At 45.0% G+C, this 16,629-nt stretch overlaps 1 protein-coding gene across 4 annotated transcripts in view; it reads right to left on the bottom strand.

Annotated features, from left to right (window-relative positions):
- Positions 1-16,629, bottom strand: part of Abcc4 (ATP binding cassette subfamily C member 4 (PEL blood group)) — a 205,409-nt gene that overhangs the window by 53,672 nt on the left and 135,108 nt on the right. For 2 of the 4 annotated variants that reach the window (XM_050150376.1, XM_050150377.1), the window contains exon 20: positions 14,607-14,686. In XM_050150376.1, coding sequence (XP_050006333.1) covers positions 14,607-14,686 — 80 coding nt within the window. Of the gene's footprint in view, positions 1-4,226; positions 4,369-8,405; positions 8,466-14,606; positions 14,687-16,629 lie in introns of those variants that run through there. The other 2 variants (XM_050150378.1, XM_050150379.1) reach the window with 2 other exon arrangements.

Here is a 16,629-nt window from a genome sequence, read left to right as displayed (position 1 = left end):
AAAGCTACGACCTACATACAAAACTGTGTGCCTCAGAGTTCAGAGGTCAGCTCTGGTTCCCAGGACTAGTGTCCATTGTTCCAGACCTCACATGGGGGCCTGGTTAACACTTGTCCCTGACCTCTGCTAACAGCCATCTCTGTGAAGGCAGAGCACGGCACGCTGGCACGCCCGATTTGTATGCGGTGTTCTATGTAAGCCTCTCTTTAGAGATGAAGCTTTTAGATTTGCAGACAGCCATTAGCCACCTGGCTGACGTGACCATCACATCCACAGCTGCTCTAGGCCCTGTGTTACCTGTCCGTCAGCTCTGTGTTCTAAGTCAACGCTAACAGCACTGAAGAGAATGGTTTCTGGGTTATAATCTGTTTGCTGAGGAAAAGTTTCCTTTGACCTTTTTCCAGTGTTAACGCTTTTTATAAAACTCAAGGCTTCGACCTGCAGATTCTACTTTGGACACAAGTTTAAAACAAAGGTAAATAACAGTAAACATGCCAGGCAAAAAAAAACTGTCACTGTGAATACTGAAGCTTTTAATCCAAGGACCCAAAAGGAAACTATTTCATTGGAAAAAGAGGCCAGGGAGCTGGAGAGATGGCTCAGGGGTTAAGAGTACTTCCTGCTCTCAAAGAAGACTGGAGTTTGGTTTCCAGAAACCTGCATGAGCCTCCTGCAACTCTAGCTCCAGGAGATTCGACGCCCCCTTCTGGACTCCCCGGGCACCTGCACTCATAAGTGCTCAGACACGGACAGAAACACAAACACATAAAAGCAAAACAGGTCTTAAAAAATAAATAAAAGAAACCTTGGTCAAATTATCCAGGAGATAAAGACAGCTTCAGAATATGATAGCAAAATCTGACAGCGTTTACAAGAAACAGACAAACACAGTCACACGGTACAAAATTAGACAGGTTTATTTCAACAACGGTTAGGACAAACTAACAACAACCGCAACCACAAAAATCAATGGAAATATAAAAGTCTGTGATGAGGCACTGAGGAAATGATAGCCAATGGCTCTGATGCCAGGGCCAATTCTTTTCAGGCTGTAAAGCATGTATCCACAGGCCTCAATGACCAAAGTGCAGAGCGTATCTGACTTTAGTGGATTAACAATAACACAGAAACAAGATGACTATCAGGAAAATCCACTGCACACCTCTAAATAACACCTGCATTAGGAAAACACAATGAAAATCAGGCACCAGCAAAGTCTGAAAGTTGCAACTAACGTTACATTTGGAGGTAAACATATAGCTTTAACTTTTTTTTTTTTTAAAGTAAAAAGGAAATTTAACTACCAAAAACTAGATCTTGAGGTAGAAAAGTGGGTGGGGAGATGGCTCAGTGGCCAGAGCATCTTATTGCCTTCAGACGAGCTCGGTTAATTCCCAGCGCCCACATGATGGCTCACCACCATTCACAACTCCAGTTCCAGGGCACGTGACCCCTTCTTCTCATCCTCCCCGCATCCAGAACACAATGGGTACATACACGTACATGCAGGCAAGACACACATACACGTAAGATAAAGACCAATGAAGACATTTTAAAAGAAGACAGGAAACAAGCACAACAACAACAAAAACAGGAGAAGGAAAAACAAAAAACCAGACACAGTGGCACAGGCCTGAAACGACAGCACTTGGGGGGTGGACACGGGAGGGGCTGGTGCAAGTCTGAGGGCAGCTCCATCTAACAGGGAGCTCCAGGCCAATCATGGCTACACAGGGAGAGGCTAGTTAAAAAACAAACAAACAAACAAACAAAACCACCAAAACATCAATAACAAAAAGAGAAAAAAAATGACAGCTTAAAAGAGAATGAAAAATTTTAATGATAGAAAAAAAAAACTTGGGTCTTTCAAAGAAAGAAGGAAAAATGCTACCACCACGTATCACAAGAGCTATCACTGACGGTCAGAGATAACATGTTAGATGGGAAGGCCAAATGCCTTGAGAAAGGGTGGCTAAAGGTTTTGCTAAAAGAAATAGCAACCAGCGCAATTCTATTTCAGTCTACGAATCAGAACTCATAGTTTGAAAGGGATTTTGTGACTAATCGCAGTCCTTGACTTACAGACTGTTTCACTGGTGAAGCCTACGAAACAAGTCAGAAAGGGGAAATGCCGTTGTTACCAAATTCTTGGCTTTATTTTAGAAAAGAGGACTGACAGGTAGGATGCAAGGGAGACACGCCTTTAATCCCAGCACCTGAAAGTCTGAGACAGGTGGATCTCGGAGCTCTAGCCCAGCCTAGTTCTACATAGGGGGCTCAGATCAGCCAGAGCTACATAGTAAGTCCCTGTCTCAATCTCTGCTCGCTACAAAAGAAGAAGAAAAGGAAAGAAGAGGAGAAAAGAGAAGAGAGGAGTGCAGAGAAATAGAATACAAACATTTTGAGAAGATTAGTTGCTAGCTATCGACCTCTGTGACTGGGGCTGGTGAGGCAAGTTTAGAATGTGCTCAGCAAGCTGTTGGGAAGGCAGGAGAACTTGTTATCCACAGCCAGGGTTTCTTCTACCTCTGCTCTTAAGGCTTTTAATCCACCAAATCGAGCTGGCTAAGATGACCTGATATGATCTCCCTTACCTGAAACCAGCCAATTATAAGCAGTAATTGTATTTTCAAAATACCTTTCAACCAACACCTTGGTTTCTGTTTGAGTAAACAGCTGGGATTGGGAGCCTTAGTCTGGCCAAGCTGACACACAAAACCGATGATCACAAACACAAGTCCCATGCTAACTCTCTCCTTTTCAGGAGGTCAGTATAATACCAGATGTTTACAAACGATTACAAGAGATGCAAAGTGGAGACCCACGTCTTTGTCTTTGCTGAACAGATACAGGTTAGGTTAACCCTCGATGTGCCAGTGTGACCTTCTTCTAGAGTAAAGAGAATGACTGTAAGTATCTGAAGAAACTCAAAAATCCTTCGTCAAAATTCAATACCTATTCTTGACTTAAACGTTTTACACTGTTATCAAATTAAGAATTAAATGAGTCTTTCCCAGTCTGACAAGGTAACTATTTCCACACAGAACAACCCTTCCCCACGATGCACAGGTACAGCTAATAACCCTGTCAGTGAAGAAACACGGAAAACACCCCCCTGAAAGTGTAAAAAAGGCCTAATCCAGTGGATCTCAATCTGGGTGGAAACCCGGTTTAGGGGTTAAACAACCCTTTCATGGGGGTTGCATATCAGATATTTGCATTATTAACAGTAGCGTAATTACAGTTATGAAGTAGCAATGAACAATTCTGTGACTGGGAGTCACCACAACATGAGGAACTATATGAAGGGTTGCAGAGTTGGGAAGGCTGAGATTCACTGCTCTAACGGCTTCTACTCAGCACTGTATTAGAAGTGCCAGCCACAGCAATAACTCAAGGAGAGCTTTCAGTATCAGAAAGGGAAAAGAGACACTCATTACACGCATACACACACGCACACGATCACACACACACACAGTTTGGAGACAGGGCTTCAGTAGGTAGTCCTGGCTAGACTGTAAGTGGCTATGTAGAGCTAGCCGCGAACTCATATAAACCACCTGCCTCTACCTCCTGAGTGCTGGGATTAAAGGTATCACCTATCAGCACATTCAGCAAGAGACCATTCTTAATTGCAGAAAATGCAAAGTGAATTTAGGATCAATGATATGCTAGCAATATGCATAAAATCTGTTATCTCTATATACTAGCAGCAAACAAGTGAAAAATACTTAAACAATCTCATCAAGAGAAACAGAAAACACTACACATGGGAATACAAGTGACCAAAGGAACACAAGTGATCTCTACTGAAAATTATAAACATGTCTGAGAAAGTTAAAGGAGACCTAAATACGTGGACAGATGCGCTGTAACAGGCCACGCGGCCAACAGAATGATGGAATCCATTAAGGACCAGATTAACAGAAATAAGTAAGGCTTTATAAAAAGAAACTGACAGGGTGGATTTAAAATTAAAAGGCTAAAAATATATAAAAATGATCTTGACAGAGAAGAGCCAAGTGAGATGGCTCAAACCGACACAGTCTTTCTAAAACAAATAGTCACCCAGCCACTGTGGTATCCATGAAAGAACGTAACCCCATTCCCTTGTATGTGTGGGCACGTGCTAGAAATGCATAGTCACAGGGTCAAGAATGCTATATTTGGGGTGCATCCAGAGTGGGGAGGGGGATCCAGTGCAAAGATTAAAAATCAACGTGTACCTCAGGACAGACACAGCTCCTGAGCCCTGGATGATAAGTCTCTCAGAGTCTGGATCCTGCACCAGGAGGCAGAAGCTGTACCAACTGCTTCAAGACTGAATTCAGACTTCCAGAGAACACGCATCGGAATCCAGAGAGAGGACTGGGGAAGACAAGCAAGTTGTGAAATTCTGAAGCAGGAGAAGTTCCAAGACGCTACTTCTGATGATGAAGAACCATGTTCCAGGTCAAATCAAAAAGACACATCATATGTAAAAGTACTGGGGTCAGGAGACAGCTAACGACACGGTGAGGTGCGCACGCGCCAACCTGACAGCCAGAGTTTAACCTCTGGGATAAGTGCAGTCGAAGGGAGAACTGACTCCCATGAGTCCTCTGACCAACACGCTTGAGCACGGACACACATGCAATCAACAAGTGATTATAAAATAGAAAGTACGATTTTAATAAAACAGAAGCAAGCTCACTAGCTGACGTGGGATTCCTCTCTGTATGCTGTGATTACCATTAATGAATAAAGAAACCATCTTGGGCCTGCGCAGGGAATAGAGGTAGGTGGGGAAAAACGAAACTGAACGCTGGGAAAAATAAGGAGGAGTTAGAGAGAAGCCACATGGCAATACACAGATTAATAGAAATGGGTTAAATTAATATATAGGAGTTAGCCAATAAGAAGCTAGAACTAATGGACCAAGCAGTGATTTAATTAATACAGTTTCTGAGTGGTTATTTCAGGGCTGAGCAACTGGGAACCAACAAGCACCTTCCTACAACAACCAGCCAACTTTTTCTTATTCATCTCACTGTGAGAATTCACCAGAAAAAAAAACAGACAAATATGAATACAATCAAGACCAGCAACATGCGGAGACTCTAGAAGTCTCAAACAATATGTAGTCATTTTCCCCTCCACACTCCAGACTGTCTAGGTTGGCTGAGGGGATAAGGCCTCAAGGGGAGAGGACACAGGGAATGACCGCTACTGTGTGACCACGCACGCCATCCAGCAATGCTATGGTGCAAAGTTCTGTGTTCTGAGAATACCGCCAGGCTTGATAAAAATGAGACTCTTCAGTTCTGTTGTTCTTTAGGTCTTAGCTGCCTCTTTACTAAACTACAACCATTACCACCGCAGCACATGCTGGGATAGGTTGAAGCATCGGTTGCCAGCCTGCAAGCCTGGGAGGATCCCTAGGGGCTGTGGTCACACTACCAAGTGTGCTAACCATCTGAGCGGCAAAACCCAACCCTCTCCTCTTTCACTAAGGAAAGGAAGGTCTAGGAATAGCAGGCATGGGGCTCTGTGAGGCCTGTCACGCATGGGTCAAGTGTTGGTCAATATTTCCAGTGCCCTCTACAGTCAACTTGTCTGTCCACAACCAGGGGACCACTTCAACCGGGCAGCTGGCACCAGCATTATCTCTGAGGCTGGCATCGTCACGGACAATTCCTTCCTTGCAAACGCACTGACTAAGAACTCTTTTGTTGATTTCTGCAAGCATGAAAAACACTGTGATTTGGTTAACATGGGTGAGCTTACTTTTAAAGACAGAGATCTTTGAAAACGAGGGCAAAGCAACCTAACTAACACCGTCCTTTGTCCGAGGGGGATTTGAAGGTGGGAGTGGGGGGCAGGGGTGAACAAACCGTAGAAATCTCCCAATGACAAAGTCATTGTTCCCTGTGCTTTCTACACACTTTCCCTGACATCTCCACACAAAGCCATGCAAGGGTCAGTGGGACCGAGACAAGTCCGGGCAGTTCCACCCTTGTGCTTCTATAAAAGCCAGTGACCCAACCTATTATCCCCGAGTCTTAGGCTGGCTTTGTTCCCCATATCCAGATGCAGAGCTTTCTCTCGCCCCGCCCCCGCCCCCCCAGGAAGAAGCGACCGAAGGATGCCTCCTTCGCTCCTCCTTTGGCTTGGCATTTTCACTTCATAAAGCGGCAGTCAATGTGTTTTGTGTGCAGGGAGGAGGGAATGACACGTTCAGTGGTGGTCCCCACTACTGCCTGCATTGGTGGCTCAAGTAGCCTCGGGATTAGCCCTTTGTGTGCCGTGAAAGGCTATGAAAAGTCAGTTATTTAAGCTCAGTCAAGCTGCTGGCCTTATTTATTTATTTATTTTGGATGAAGGGTGTGAGGTGGGGAAGAAAGGTTTTGCAATGCGGTTCTCCTAAATCAGTTGACAGCATTTTGCAGAAGACAGCTGCATGCAAGTTTGCGCACTCAGAAAAATCCTCCCACCCCCCAGAACCCCACTAAAATGCCAAGTGCTATTCCTGCCTCGTAACTTCATTTTCAATTGTTTTGTTAGCAGGAAGAGGCCTGGAAGCGAGGATGTTAGCTGCCAGAACTGCAGACGAGTGAGGCCCTTTACCAGATGCTCCCGAGGTCCACGGAAGCTTCGGAAATAGTATGGAAATTAGGTTAATATGAAATATTTACTGCTCAGTGGTCTATTCTGAAAACAATTGGTGGTGTGGTGCTGAATAAAAAATAGTCCTTAGAATCATCAGGACCAACAAACCCAGCAGCTGGGATACAAGCCCACGTGGCAGTATTTATGGGTTTGGTATGTGTCAGAACACATGGAAAATAAGATGATTACCATTTATCAAAGGACTTCTCTCACTTAGGAGTAATGTTGGATTTTAAGAAGCATATCCCTTATCACTTGACAAATTCTGTTGACATGCCATTGACATGTAGCTCAGTGTACAGCAGTTGGGTTATATCTCCAGACCTGGGGCGGGGAGGAGGGTTCAGCCAGACATGACGGGAAAGAGCTGTCTGAGACTCTATCTACCTGAGAACCTGAGACAGAAGGGTCATCTGAGCCCGGGAGTTCAGAGCCAGCCTGGACGATAGATTGAAACCTTACCATTAAAACACAACTAAACTAAAGGAAGAAAATTACATTAAAATGATAGCAATTTATCTTTCCGGCAATCCTTAGGAAGTAGGCCTTTTCTTTTATCATTTGTGAGTGTGTAGCTCTGCGAGGACAGAGGCGGTAAGCGGTAGACCTCAGTATGTGAGTTAGAAAAGGCGGTTTCTCGGCTCCCCCACTCCACCATACATGACACCCGAATCTTATGCTTTTATCTAAGAGCCAGCCACCCTGTCACCTACAGAGTCACACAGTAGTACACTTGACCCTCACACCATTTAACCCCGAAGCTTTTCCTGAAGAACCAAGCACACTGTCTGAAGTGGTCTTCGGGGCTCTGTGGCCACAGGAAGGAAGACCGTGCACTGGTAGGAAGGCATGATCAGCCTTTAGGCAGTCTGTCTACATCACCTAGAACTGAGAACAGCCCCAGCTTATCCAGCCACTACGGTATGACTAAACAAGACTGCTGTTTGGTGGCCTCAGGGTTGACCTTGGGGTCAGGATGTGGCTGTCTTGTCTGCAGAGCCCTAGGTTCAACTCCCAGGACCATGGAATGGGTGTACGCCAGCACACACTTGTCTCCCAAGGCAAGGGGATCAGAAGCAAAAGGTCATCTTTGGCTACACAGGGAGTTCAAGGCCATCCTGGGATACCTGAAAACCTTATTTCAAAAAAGAAAAAGTCTTGTGATTGCCACGTACCTGAGGGATAAAGTGTCCTGCAGTGCAGACTTCCTAGTGGTGGGGGGCAGCATTTGTTTACCCATGGCATTCTTATGTAGATGCTCGTGTGACAAGTATGCCCAGGGACCTCTCCAGCCGGTCTGGGCTGGCACAATCCTATCCTTTGAGGGCTCTCCTCTCCCTGTCCTACCCACCACTACACGGTTAAGGTCTTGTACTTGAGACGCAAGTCTCTCCAAGACCTGGCCCCTCTGCCCATCGCCGTTGTTGCTTCCGCTGTCTTATCTTAATACCCTGTGCTGTTTTCCATCCCATAGTTTCACTGCAAACACCCATGCCCTGGGCTTCCTGCCGTGTGTGTCTTCTCCACTTCTGGGGTTCGGGGATGACCACAAAGCTTTGTCCAACTCCTCCAGGTAGGTTACAGAAGGATCCCAGATGCTATGGCCAAAGAATCAAGGTCAACTCAGAAATAACAAAACCTTGAAGTTTTAATTTAAAACCACATACAGTCTCTTAGGAAATAACCAGGTTCCTCTGCGCACAGGGATGCCCCAGCGCTGTGGACACGCCATGGAAATGGGCTAAGAGACCAACACACATCAGAGGATTTTTTCACCGCAGCACGGCCTGCTGGTCATCCTGGAGGTGCTGACGGTCCTGAGGAGCGCATGAGTGAATCGGGGTGAGGATGGGGTCGGGGGGAGGTGGGGAGAGGACTCTTACCTGCTAAGACTTCTTCAGGTAAGCAGATGTAGGACAGAAGGAGAGAGATGTACACAGGACACGTCCTTACAGTCCCTTCAATTATTGACTAGGCTGCACTTCACAAACTATGATGGGATAACGTTATACAGGCTCAATTGTAAATTCTTTAGGAAAATAGACAAACCTGGCTACAGTGTAGAACCTTATTTAAGGAGAGGTCAGCATAGTCAAGCACAAGCATTTGTGTGCATAGTCTGTGTGAACATGTATGCACGTATGTATGCATGTATGTATGCACGTATGCCTGCATGTGAGGGTGAAAGGTTAATGCTGGGCATTTTTCTTTTCTGCCTTATTTCAAGAAAGGGTTTCTCATGAACCTAAGGTGCACTGATTGGGCTGGGCTAAGCTAACTGACCATTCAGCCCCAAGGAGCCTCCTCGTTAACACCTCCCAACTCCTGCGATTACAAGCCTGGCTTTGCTCTACCAGCTGAGCCATCTTCCGGGTCCTGCCACAAGCATTATTCTGCATACCGTTCACCAAGCACCAGTTTTGTGGAAAGGTCATATATAGACAATTAACTGATCCTTGAGGGTGTTTATGGGCACACGCATGTACTCTGCCCCCATTCCCAGTCTCTCTCTGAAAGTCAGGGTTAGGTTAAGGGGCTGGGAGGACAGCCTACAGAGAAACAGCCACTGCGGATCAGTGAAGAACATGCATGCTCTGCCCCCATCCCCAGTCTCTCTCTGAAAGTCAGGGTTAGGTTAGGGGGCTGGGAGGGGCAGCCTACAGGAACAGGAAACAGTGCAACCCCAAGGGACAGGTTTAAATTTAAAAAAAAAGTTCTCCTTTTGGGAAAAAGCCAAGGTATTTTGCAAAAATACCTAGTTACAAGAACAGTCACACAACACCCTCCCATCAATTGTGACAAATGTATTTAATTAAACTTATTACTAAAAACAGTGAGTTCTAACTATTTAATTAAAATGCTACTAAAATTTTAAGACATGGCATCTATTAATAATCTGATAGCTGCTTTATGAAAACGTGGGACGATGGGCTGCTGGTGAGAGGACTCAAAGGGAACTTGCCACCAAGCATGATGACCCGAACTGGTCCCCAGGAACCACGTGGTGTAAGGAGAGAACTAACTCCCACAGGCTCGCCTCTGCCTTCCACATGTGACACTCAAGAGAACAAACACACAGTAAGATAAAATCTGTATTAAGAAATAAAACAAACTAAAGTAATGCTACTGAAATGTGCCGATCATAAGGAATCAGAGTTAAACCTGTGGGTTAGTGACCTTCTCTGTCCGTCTGTGCGCTCGCATACACACACACACACACACGCATACACACACACATAGGCACACACATGCATACACACATGCATACACACACATAGGCACACACACAGGCATACACACACGCATACACACACATAGGCACACACATAGGCATACACACATGCATACACACACGCATACACACACATAGGCACACACACAGGCGCACACATGCATACACATAGGCATACATGCACACGCACGCACAGGCACACATACATACACACGCATACACATGGGCGCACACACGTGTGTGTGCATGCACACACACACAAACACACAGACACACACACTCAGCTAGTTTACCAATACATTCATCTTCTGAAGGTCAAATTCCTGCTCGGAGACTGTTGTCTCTGCTCAGTTTCTCATCTGAGGGATAGATGGTCAGATGGCATTGATATTTTAATTTTTCTATTTCTTCAATACCACCTAGTTTTAACCTGCAGAAAACTATTTTGTCTTGATAGAGGAGTTGGCTTTAGAAATCCTGTTTATACTCAAAGGGGTCACAATCTCCTGAAAAAGTAAAATACTTTTGAACAATACTTCCTAAGCCAGAGGTAAGCTGCCAGCCATCAGCAACTCTGATATAGCTTTGTATTTCACATTATTATTTCTAATCTTGTATTTATACCTTATTCAAAATGCCCTTCGGCTCTGTTCTATGCCTTGCAACAGCTTGTCAGTTAAAAGGAACAGAGCTGTCCTCCTGTGTCTATTTTCTGTCTAGTCACTACACGCGTGTATGCACCAAGAGACTGGTCTTCCAGACGTCTCTTCTCAGCCCTCCTCCAGTCAAACATCTCACAAAGATGCGTGAGCTTTGAGAAAACGGGTGTGACATTGCCGTGTGCCATCACTATAAAATACCAACAGCTAACACTTTAAAACAAACCCGGTCCGTGTCCACAGAAATACCAATCTTTCCTTGAAGCCTGAAGGACAAAATTAGACTTCAATATGGCCAGGAACTTTGTTCACATTTTAAACAGACTTTCCTGCACATCCCTGCGGTGGCATGACAGATCTCTGCCCAGACTTCTGACTGAGTTCCTCAGAGCACACGGACTCTAGGCCCCTGCCACAGATGGAGGGTCCTGTCCTCAGGCCCCACCCCTTCCATTCCTCAGCATCACACGCAGGGGGAAACTTAAGTCCTGAACTGGCTTACAAAACCAACTCAACTGTCATCATCTTTCAGGAAGCTGATGGCTCGGGATCAAGCAGTTCACAGGAATGGCTGTCATTACGTTATTTACTTGTAGCGATGGATCTTATGCCCAGTAAAGCATGTCTGTATGCCTATCTTTTGTAAGGAAAAACTAGGAGCCAAGCAGTCTTTATCTGAACCTTGCTTGGCTTTCTATCACTTCTCCTGTGGACTGGGGTTTTCACTCTGGGGCCACTGCCTCATCTCCAGCTCCATCTGAACTCAACTGCTTCAGCCAAGCTGAGCACAGGAGCATCCTGGGAAACTCCCGGTGCATAGGAGGAGCGGTAATGACTTCCAGGATCTGATGAGAGACATCAAGGCTTGCAGCCTCCTGAAGTCAGCAGCAGGGTTCAGTAATGACATTAAGAACAAAGGCAGACAGGAAGTTTGCTACTAAGGTCAATTTTGAGAGAAGGTTAAAAAAAAAAAAAGTTCAGGGGACCCAGGAAACTGCACACACCTCAGAGTCTACAGAAGGGAGCAGGTGCTGCTATTGAAAGGCAATGGTCTCCTGACTGAATGGTTTAGCTGGTGGCTAATTCTCAAATTTCTTTGCTATTGTTATTGTTCTTTTTTTGTTTGTTTTAGTGGTGCAAGGAATGGAACCCAGGGTCTCAGGAATGCAAGGTCAGGAGAGCTACATTCTTAGTCCAAATGTTTAAACGGGTGTTAAAGGGTTGAGGCAGAGTAGACACAATGTTGTGAAAAGCACCCCCCAAATAGCCACCAGCACCCTAGAAGCTCCAGCCCGAGGCCAGCCTGAGGGTGAGGGAGGCTGACTGTCATTTTGACCTTGCTGCAGTTCAATTCTGGAGACTGCTTAGGAATGTAAGGGGCAACCCCCCTGCCATCCGCCTCAGCTAGCAGAGCTAATAGGCTTCTAATTAATTTCTAGGAGATTGCTGTTATAACTAACAGGTTTTAAACATTTGGTTGATTGGGGAAAATGAATTGAATATAATGTATTTGATTTGGAAAATTAGTTTTCATTCTATGTGCTTACCATAATAGTGTTTATTTTAAGTTTACATGATTCCATTAAGAGTCCCAGAACACCACTGGGCAGTTTTCCTACTGGCAGAGTCCTATCTGGCTTAAAAAGAAAAAAAAAAATCAATTTACATTTAGATTTTTGTTGGCCTTTCTTTGAGGGTAGGTTAAATTCATTGTGTGTGTGTGTGTGTGTGTGTGTCTTTCATAAAAATCTTCCCTCGATCATACAGCAACAGGCACCAAATATTTCCAAATGATCACAGCAGCTCTTCACGAGCAGCCCAGTCCATCATCAGCCTCCCAGGGAAGGCTGCTGTCCATTTACCAAGTTTTATTTGATTCCTCCTGACAGCCATTTAAACAATGAGTGTCGGGAACTGTCTCTCAAAGGGGCGAGAACAATGGCAGAGGATCAGGGCTTTTATATGGAGCTAACACTATTCTTAAAAGGAGAAAATATTCCTTCCTGAAAGGATTATGGAAGGCTCAGGAGAGACACCTGCAAGCACGTGTGTGTGTGTGTGTGTGTGTGTGTGTGTGTGTGTGTGTGTGTGTAACAGAGCTGGATCCTGATCCATGGCCGAGTTATCCTTTATGTGAAACTCCTTTTGCAGGGACACCAGCATCAAGACTCACCTTCTTCTGGTAGATTCTAGAAATGGACTAATGGGCACCAAAAGTAATTAACAATGGTTAATTAGTGTCCCAAGATTGTGTGTGTGGGTAATAGGTAAAGACCCTGGAACAGCTGGTCCAACTGAAGTACAACAAGACTAGAATTTTCTCTCCTCGCAATGCTGAGAACGTTTTCTACTGACACCGAGAATCAGTTGTATCCCTCCACAGGCGATGCAGAACCACACGAGGGATTCTAATTAGGAAGGCTCACCCTGCTAAACACACGGTGGGCCAGTCAGCTCTGAAAACTCAACCTTGGCCTAGCTCGTGATCGTGGAGAGACAGAACCCTCTGCAAATGCTTCTAGAAGGAATTAATAATCTCTGTCAAAACATGTGTTTAAAGTTATCTGTATCCTACTGAATAAGGGAGACAACTCTCTAGTTGCTTTTAGGGGATAGAGAACATAGCTAAATCCAGGAAGACTCATTTTAAAAACAAGTTCACAGAAGCAAAAAAGTCTGGTGCGTTGATCTGTGGTGCAGAGACTTCACCCATGAGCCCCAGGGGAGTGGGAAGGGAGGGTCTTCACCTATGGGCCACGCAGCTCGCAATCAGAGAGCCTGGGCTCCCTTTCTGGGTGACTGACAGGGATGCCAGCAACCACTGTAGCCCACTCTTGATTCTTTTTGGTGGGGGGTGGGGCAGAGCTAATTTTCCACATTAGACAATCATTCAGTTCTTTAGATCAGTGGTTCCAGAAGCGAACCTAAGCTTGGACTTGAGTGACTGGCTCAGAAGAAAGGGGAAGGGCCCAGCAAGACTGGAAACTGAAGACCCTGCTGCCACTTCCTGCCTACAGCTTGGCTTCCGGAAGGAACAGCTGTGAACTAGCAGTTAGGAGACTGAAAAGGGTCCGGTCTCGAGGCAAGGAGCCATAAGCAGCTGGGATTTGAGTGTATGCAGAGCCTTTGATGGATGTGTCTCTTCTCCAAAATAAACGCTCAGGGGAAAACAAAAAGATCCCCTGCCTGAGTCACTGAAAAGTAGACAGAATTAAATGACAGAAGAAATCAAAACAAAACAGATAAAACCACAAGGAGCAACAACACTGAATGAGGAGATGAGAGATGAGGTGACCCAACATGATTCCTCTGGGCCTCAAGTTCACAGACAAAACATGTCGGAGGAGGCATTTCTGTGGGATTCTTTCTTTTTCTTTAAAGACACCTTAAGACAGAGTAATCAATGTGGAAAAGTTGCCTAGGAAAACATAAAGGACCTTTTCTGAGAAGACTTTGATCCTGTCCTCCTATTATTGGCTTAACCATGCCTGCATTTAAGGCTTTGAATCTGCAATAACCGCTCTCCTATTGTCCTTGCTAACAAAGTATTATTTGCACCTTATTATTGCTAATCTCTTCTTTGTAAGAAACCACACCTGGTTTTACCCCACCTCCTCCACAAAAAAAAAAAAAAAAAGCAGAAAAAAAAAAAACCGGTGCAGTAAATATTTGCCCTTTGTAGCAATACAATGCATAATTTAGTTAATCTGGGTTATCTTTCCGTGAGAGGTGATTGTTTCTATATTATGAAATGTGTTCACAGTAAGTCAAATCCACGCCAGATACCTGGGAGGCAGACGGAGAGCCACCTACCAGCATGTGGCTGCCATGAACCAACCCTGACACGCATGCACAGCCACACCTACACACACATTACTCACGTTTAGCTAGCCTCCGAATCACAACCGCGCCTTTCTTCTACAAACACGGCCTTTTCTAAGGGAACATTACACACCTCCCGGCCCCACAGCCCCACTGCCACCCTCCTCCCCTCACGGAAAGGCCCTGGAAAAGAAGAACCAGGGCCTTCAGTTCTGCGTTTGAAAACACGACATGATTTTACATACCTGGATGAAGTCAAGAAACGTCAGGGGGAGCAAGTCATCCATATGTCCGATGTCTTTGGAGAAACGATTTAAAATTCTTCCTGTAAGCACAGTATATGAGAAATTACACATCTCCCCAGATAGACCCTTTAAGAGAAACAACTTGCAAACAAATCAAAACAATATTTTAAATGCATATGTATTTAATCTATCAGGCATTCATATGGAATAAGCCAATGTCAGTGGCAAAGAAGAATATGGGATAATATCTAAAGGGAAACCAAAGTGCCACCAAGTGGGGCTGGACTCAGAAGCACAACATGGCCCTCGATTTAAAAAAAAAATACATCTATATGTATACACACACACACTCACACAGAAATGGAAAAACCTGTGACAGTATTGGCTTGGTAGGGTTTAGAATGTTCCTTTATTTTTAGGTCAATCTAAGTACAAAGTAGGTAGATAAAGGAAAAAAATGACAAACATGGAAATACATAAATTCCAATTGCTGTATTAGTTTTTCTTTAATCATGAGAATTAATTTTCCTAAATGTTAATTGTAACATTTAGTGTTTTATGCCCTAGGAGACAGTTCCCTGGATCTCATATGCCAGGAAAACTTGAAATGCTTCCCAGTGAGAGGAAGCATCGTAAGTGCACTACCAGAGTCGTGAGCACACTAGTGTCATCGTGAGCACACTACCAGGGTCATCGTGAGCACACTACCAGAGCCATCGTGAACACACTACCAGGGTCATCGTGAGCACACTACCAGGGTTATCGTGAGCACACTACCACAGCCATTGTGAACACACTACCAGGGTCATCGTGAGCACACTACCAGGGTTATCGTGAACACACTACCACAGCCATTGTGAACACACTACCAGGGTCATCGTGAGCACACTACCAGGGTTATCGTGAACACACTACCACAGCCATCGTGAACACACTACCAGGGTCATCATGAGCACACTACCAGAATCATTGTGAGCACACTACCAGTCATCATGAGCACACTACCAGTCATCGTGAGCACACTACCAGGGTCACTCTTTCAGGTGTCAAGGGGACAGCTGTAGGCTTGGACATCCAAGGAGACAAAAGGCAAGTCAGGCAGGGAAACAGAACAATACCCCACAATTAAAGATCAGTTTCTACCATCCACTGCACTTCCTGTGGAGAAGAACCCAAGAAAATAGTATATGGTGCAGGCTTCAGAGGGCATCAGTCAAAACTGGTTTCTAGTAACCATCTATTATTTTGAATAATATGGTTTTAAAAAAGAGAAGTACACACTTATGGGTGGTGGGTGGATGGATGGATGATGTTTGGATGGATGATGTTTGGATGGATGGATGATGTTTGGAAGGATGGATGGATGGATGGATGGTGTTTGGATAGATGGATGGATGAATGGATGATGTTTGGATAGATGGATGGATGGATGATGTTTGAATGGATGGATGGATGGATGGATGGATGAATGGATGATGTTNTGTTTGAATGGATGGATGGATGGATGGATGGATGAATGGATGATGTTTGGATAGATGGATGGATGGATGATGTTTGAATGGATGGATGGATGGATGATGTTTGGATGGATGGATGGATGGATGGATGGATGATGTTTGGATGGATGGACAGACAGGTAGACTAATAAGAGTTTATATTGTGGCAGGCAACTCCCTGAGCTATTTTCTGGTTGATGCTTTGGCAGGCCACGGTACAGATGTGACATGAGGCCCTGGGTGTACTGTTGCCAGCACTGGAACGGAGCATCCGTTGCCTCTGCAATCCTTCCAGAGCACCTGGTTCTACCCGGAAGCACAGGGTGTGCACGTCGAAGACAAGCAGGCCTCAACATTCCGACTTGAGACACACAGGCTCTAGAAAATGTCACTTTGTTGACATCTTTGGCAGGCCCAGTGACATGTCTTCTTAGTTTTAATAACACCTTCTTTAGTGACTTGTCCTGAGGATTAAATGGCCCCATGAGTGTGAGAGAATCCTGTCACGATGCCAGGCGCTTTTTAAC

This window comes from Alexandromys fortis, unplaced genomic scaffold (genome assembly GCF_014885135.2).
Source record: "Alexandromys fortis isolate MF-2015 unplaced genomic scaffold, M_Fortis_MF-2015_v1.1 scaffold_66, whole genome shotgun sequence".
In the NCBI taxonomy this organism is placed as follows: domain Eukaryota; kingdom Metazoa; phylum Chordata; class Mammalia; order Rodentia; family Cricetidae; genus Alexandromys; species Alexandromys fortis.
Note: the sequence above shows the minus strand (reverse complement) of the source record. Positions and strands in the feature narration are given on the sequence as shown.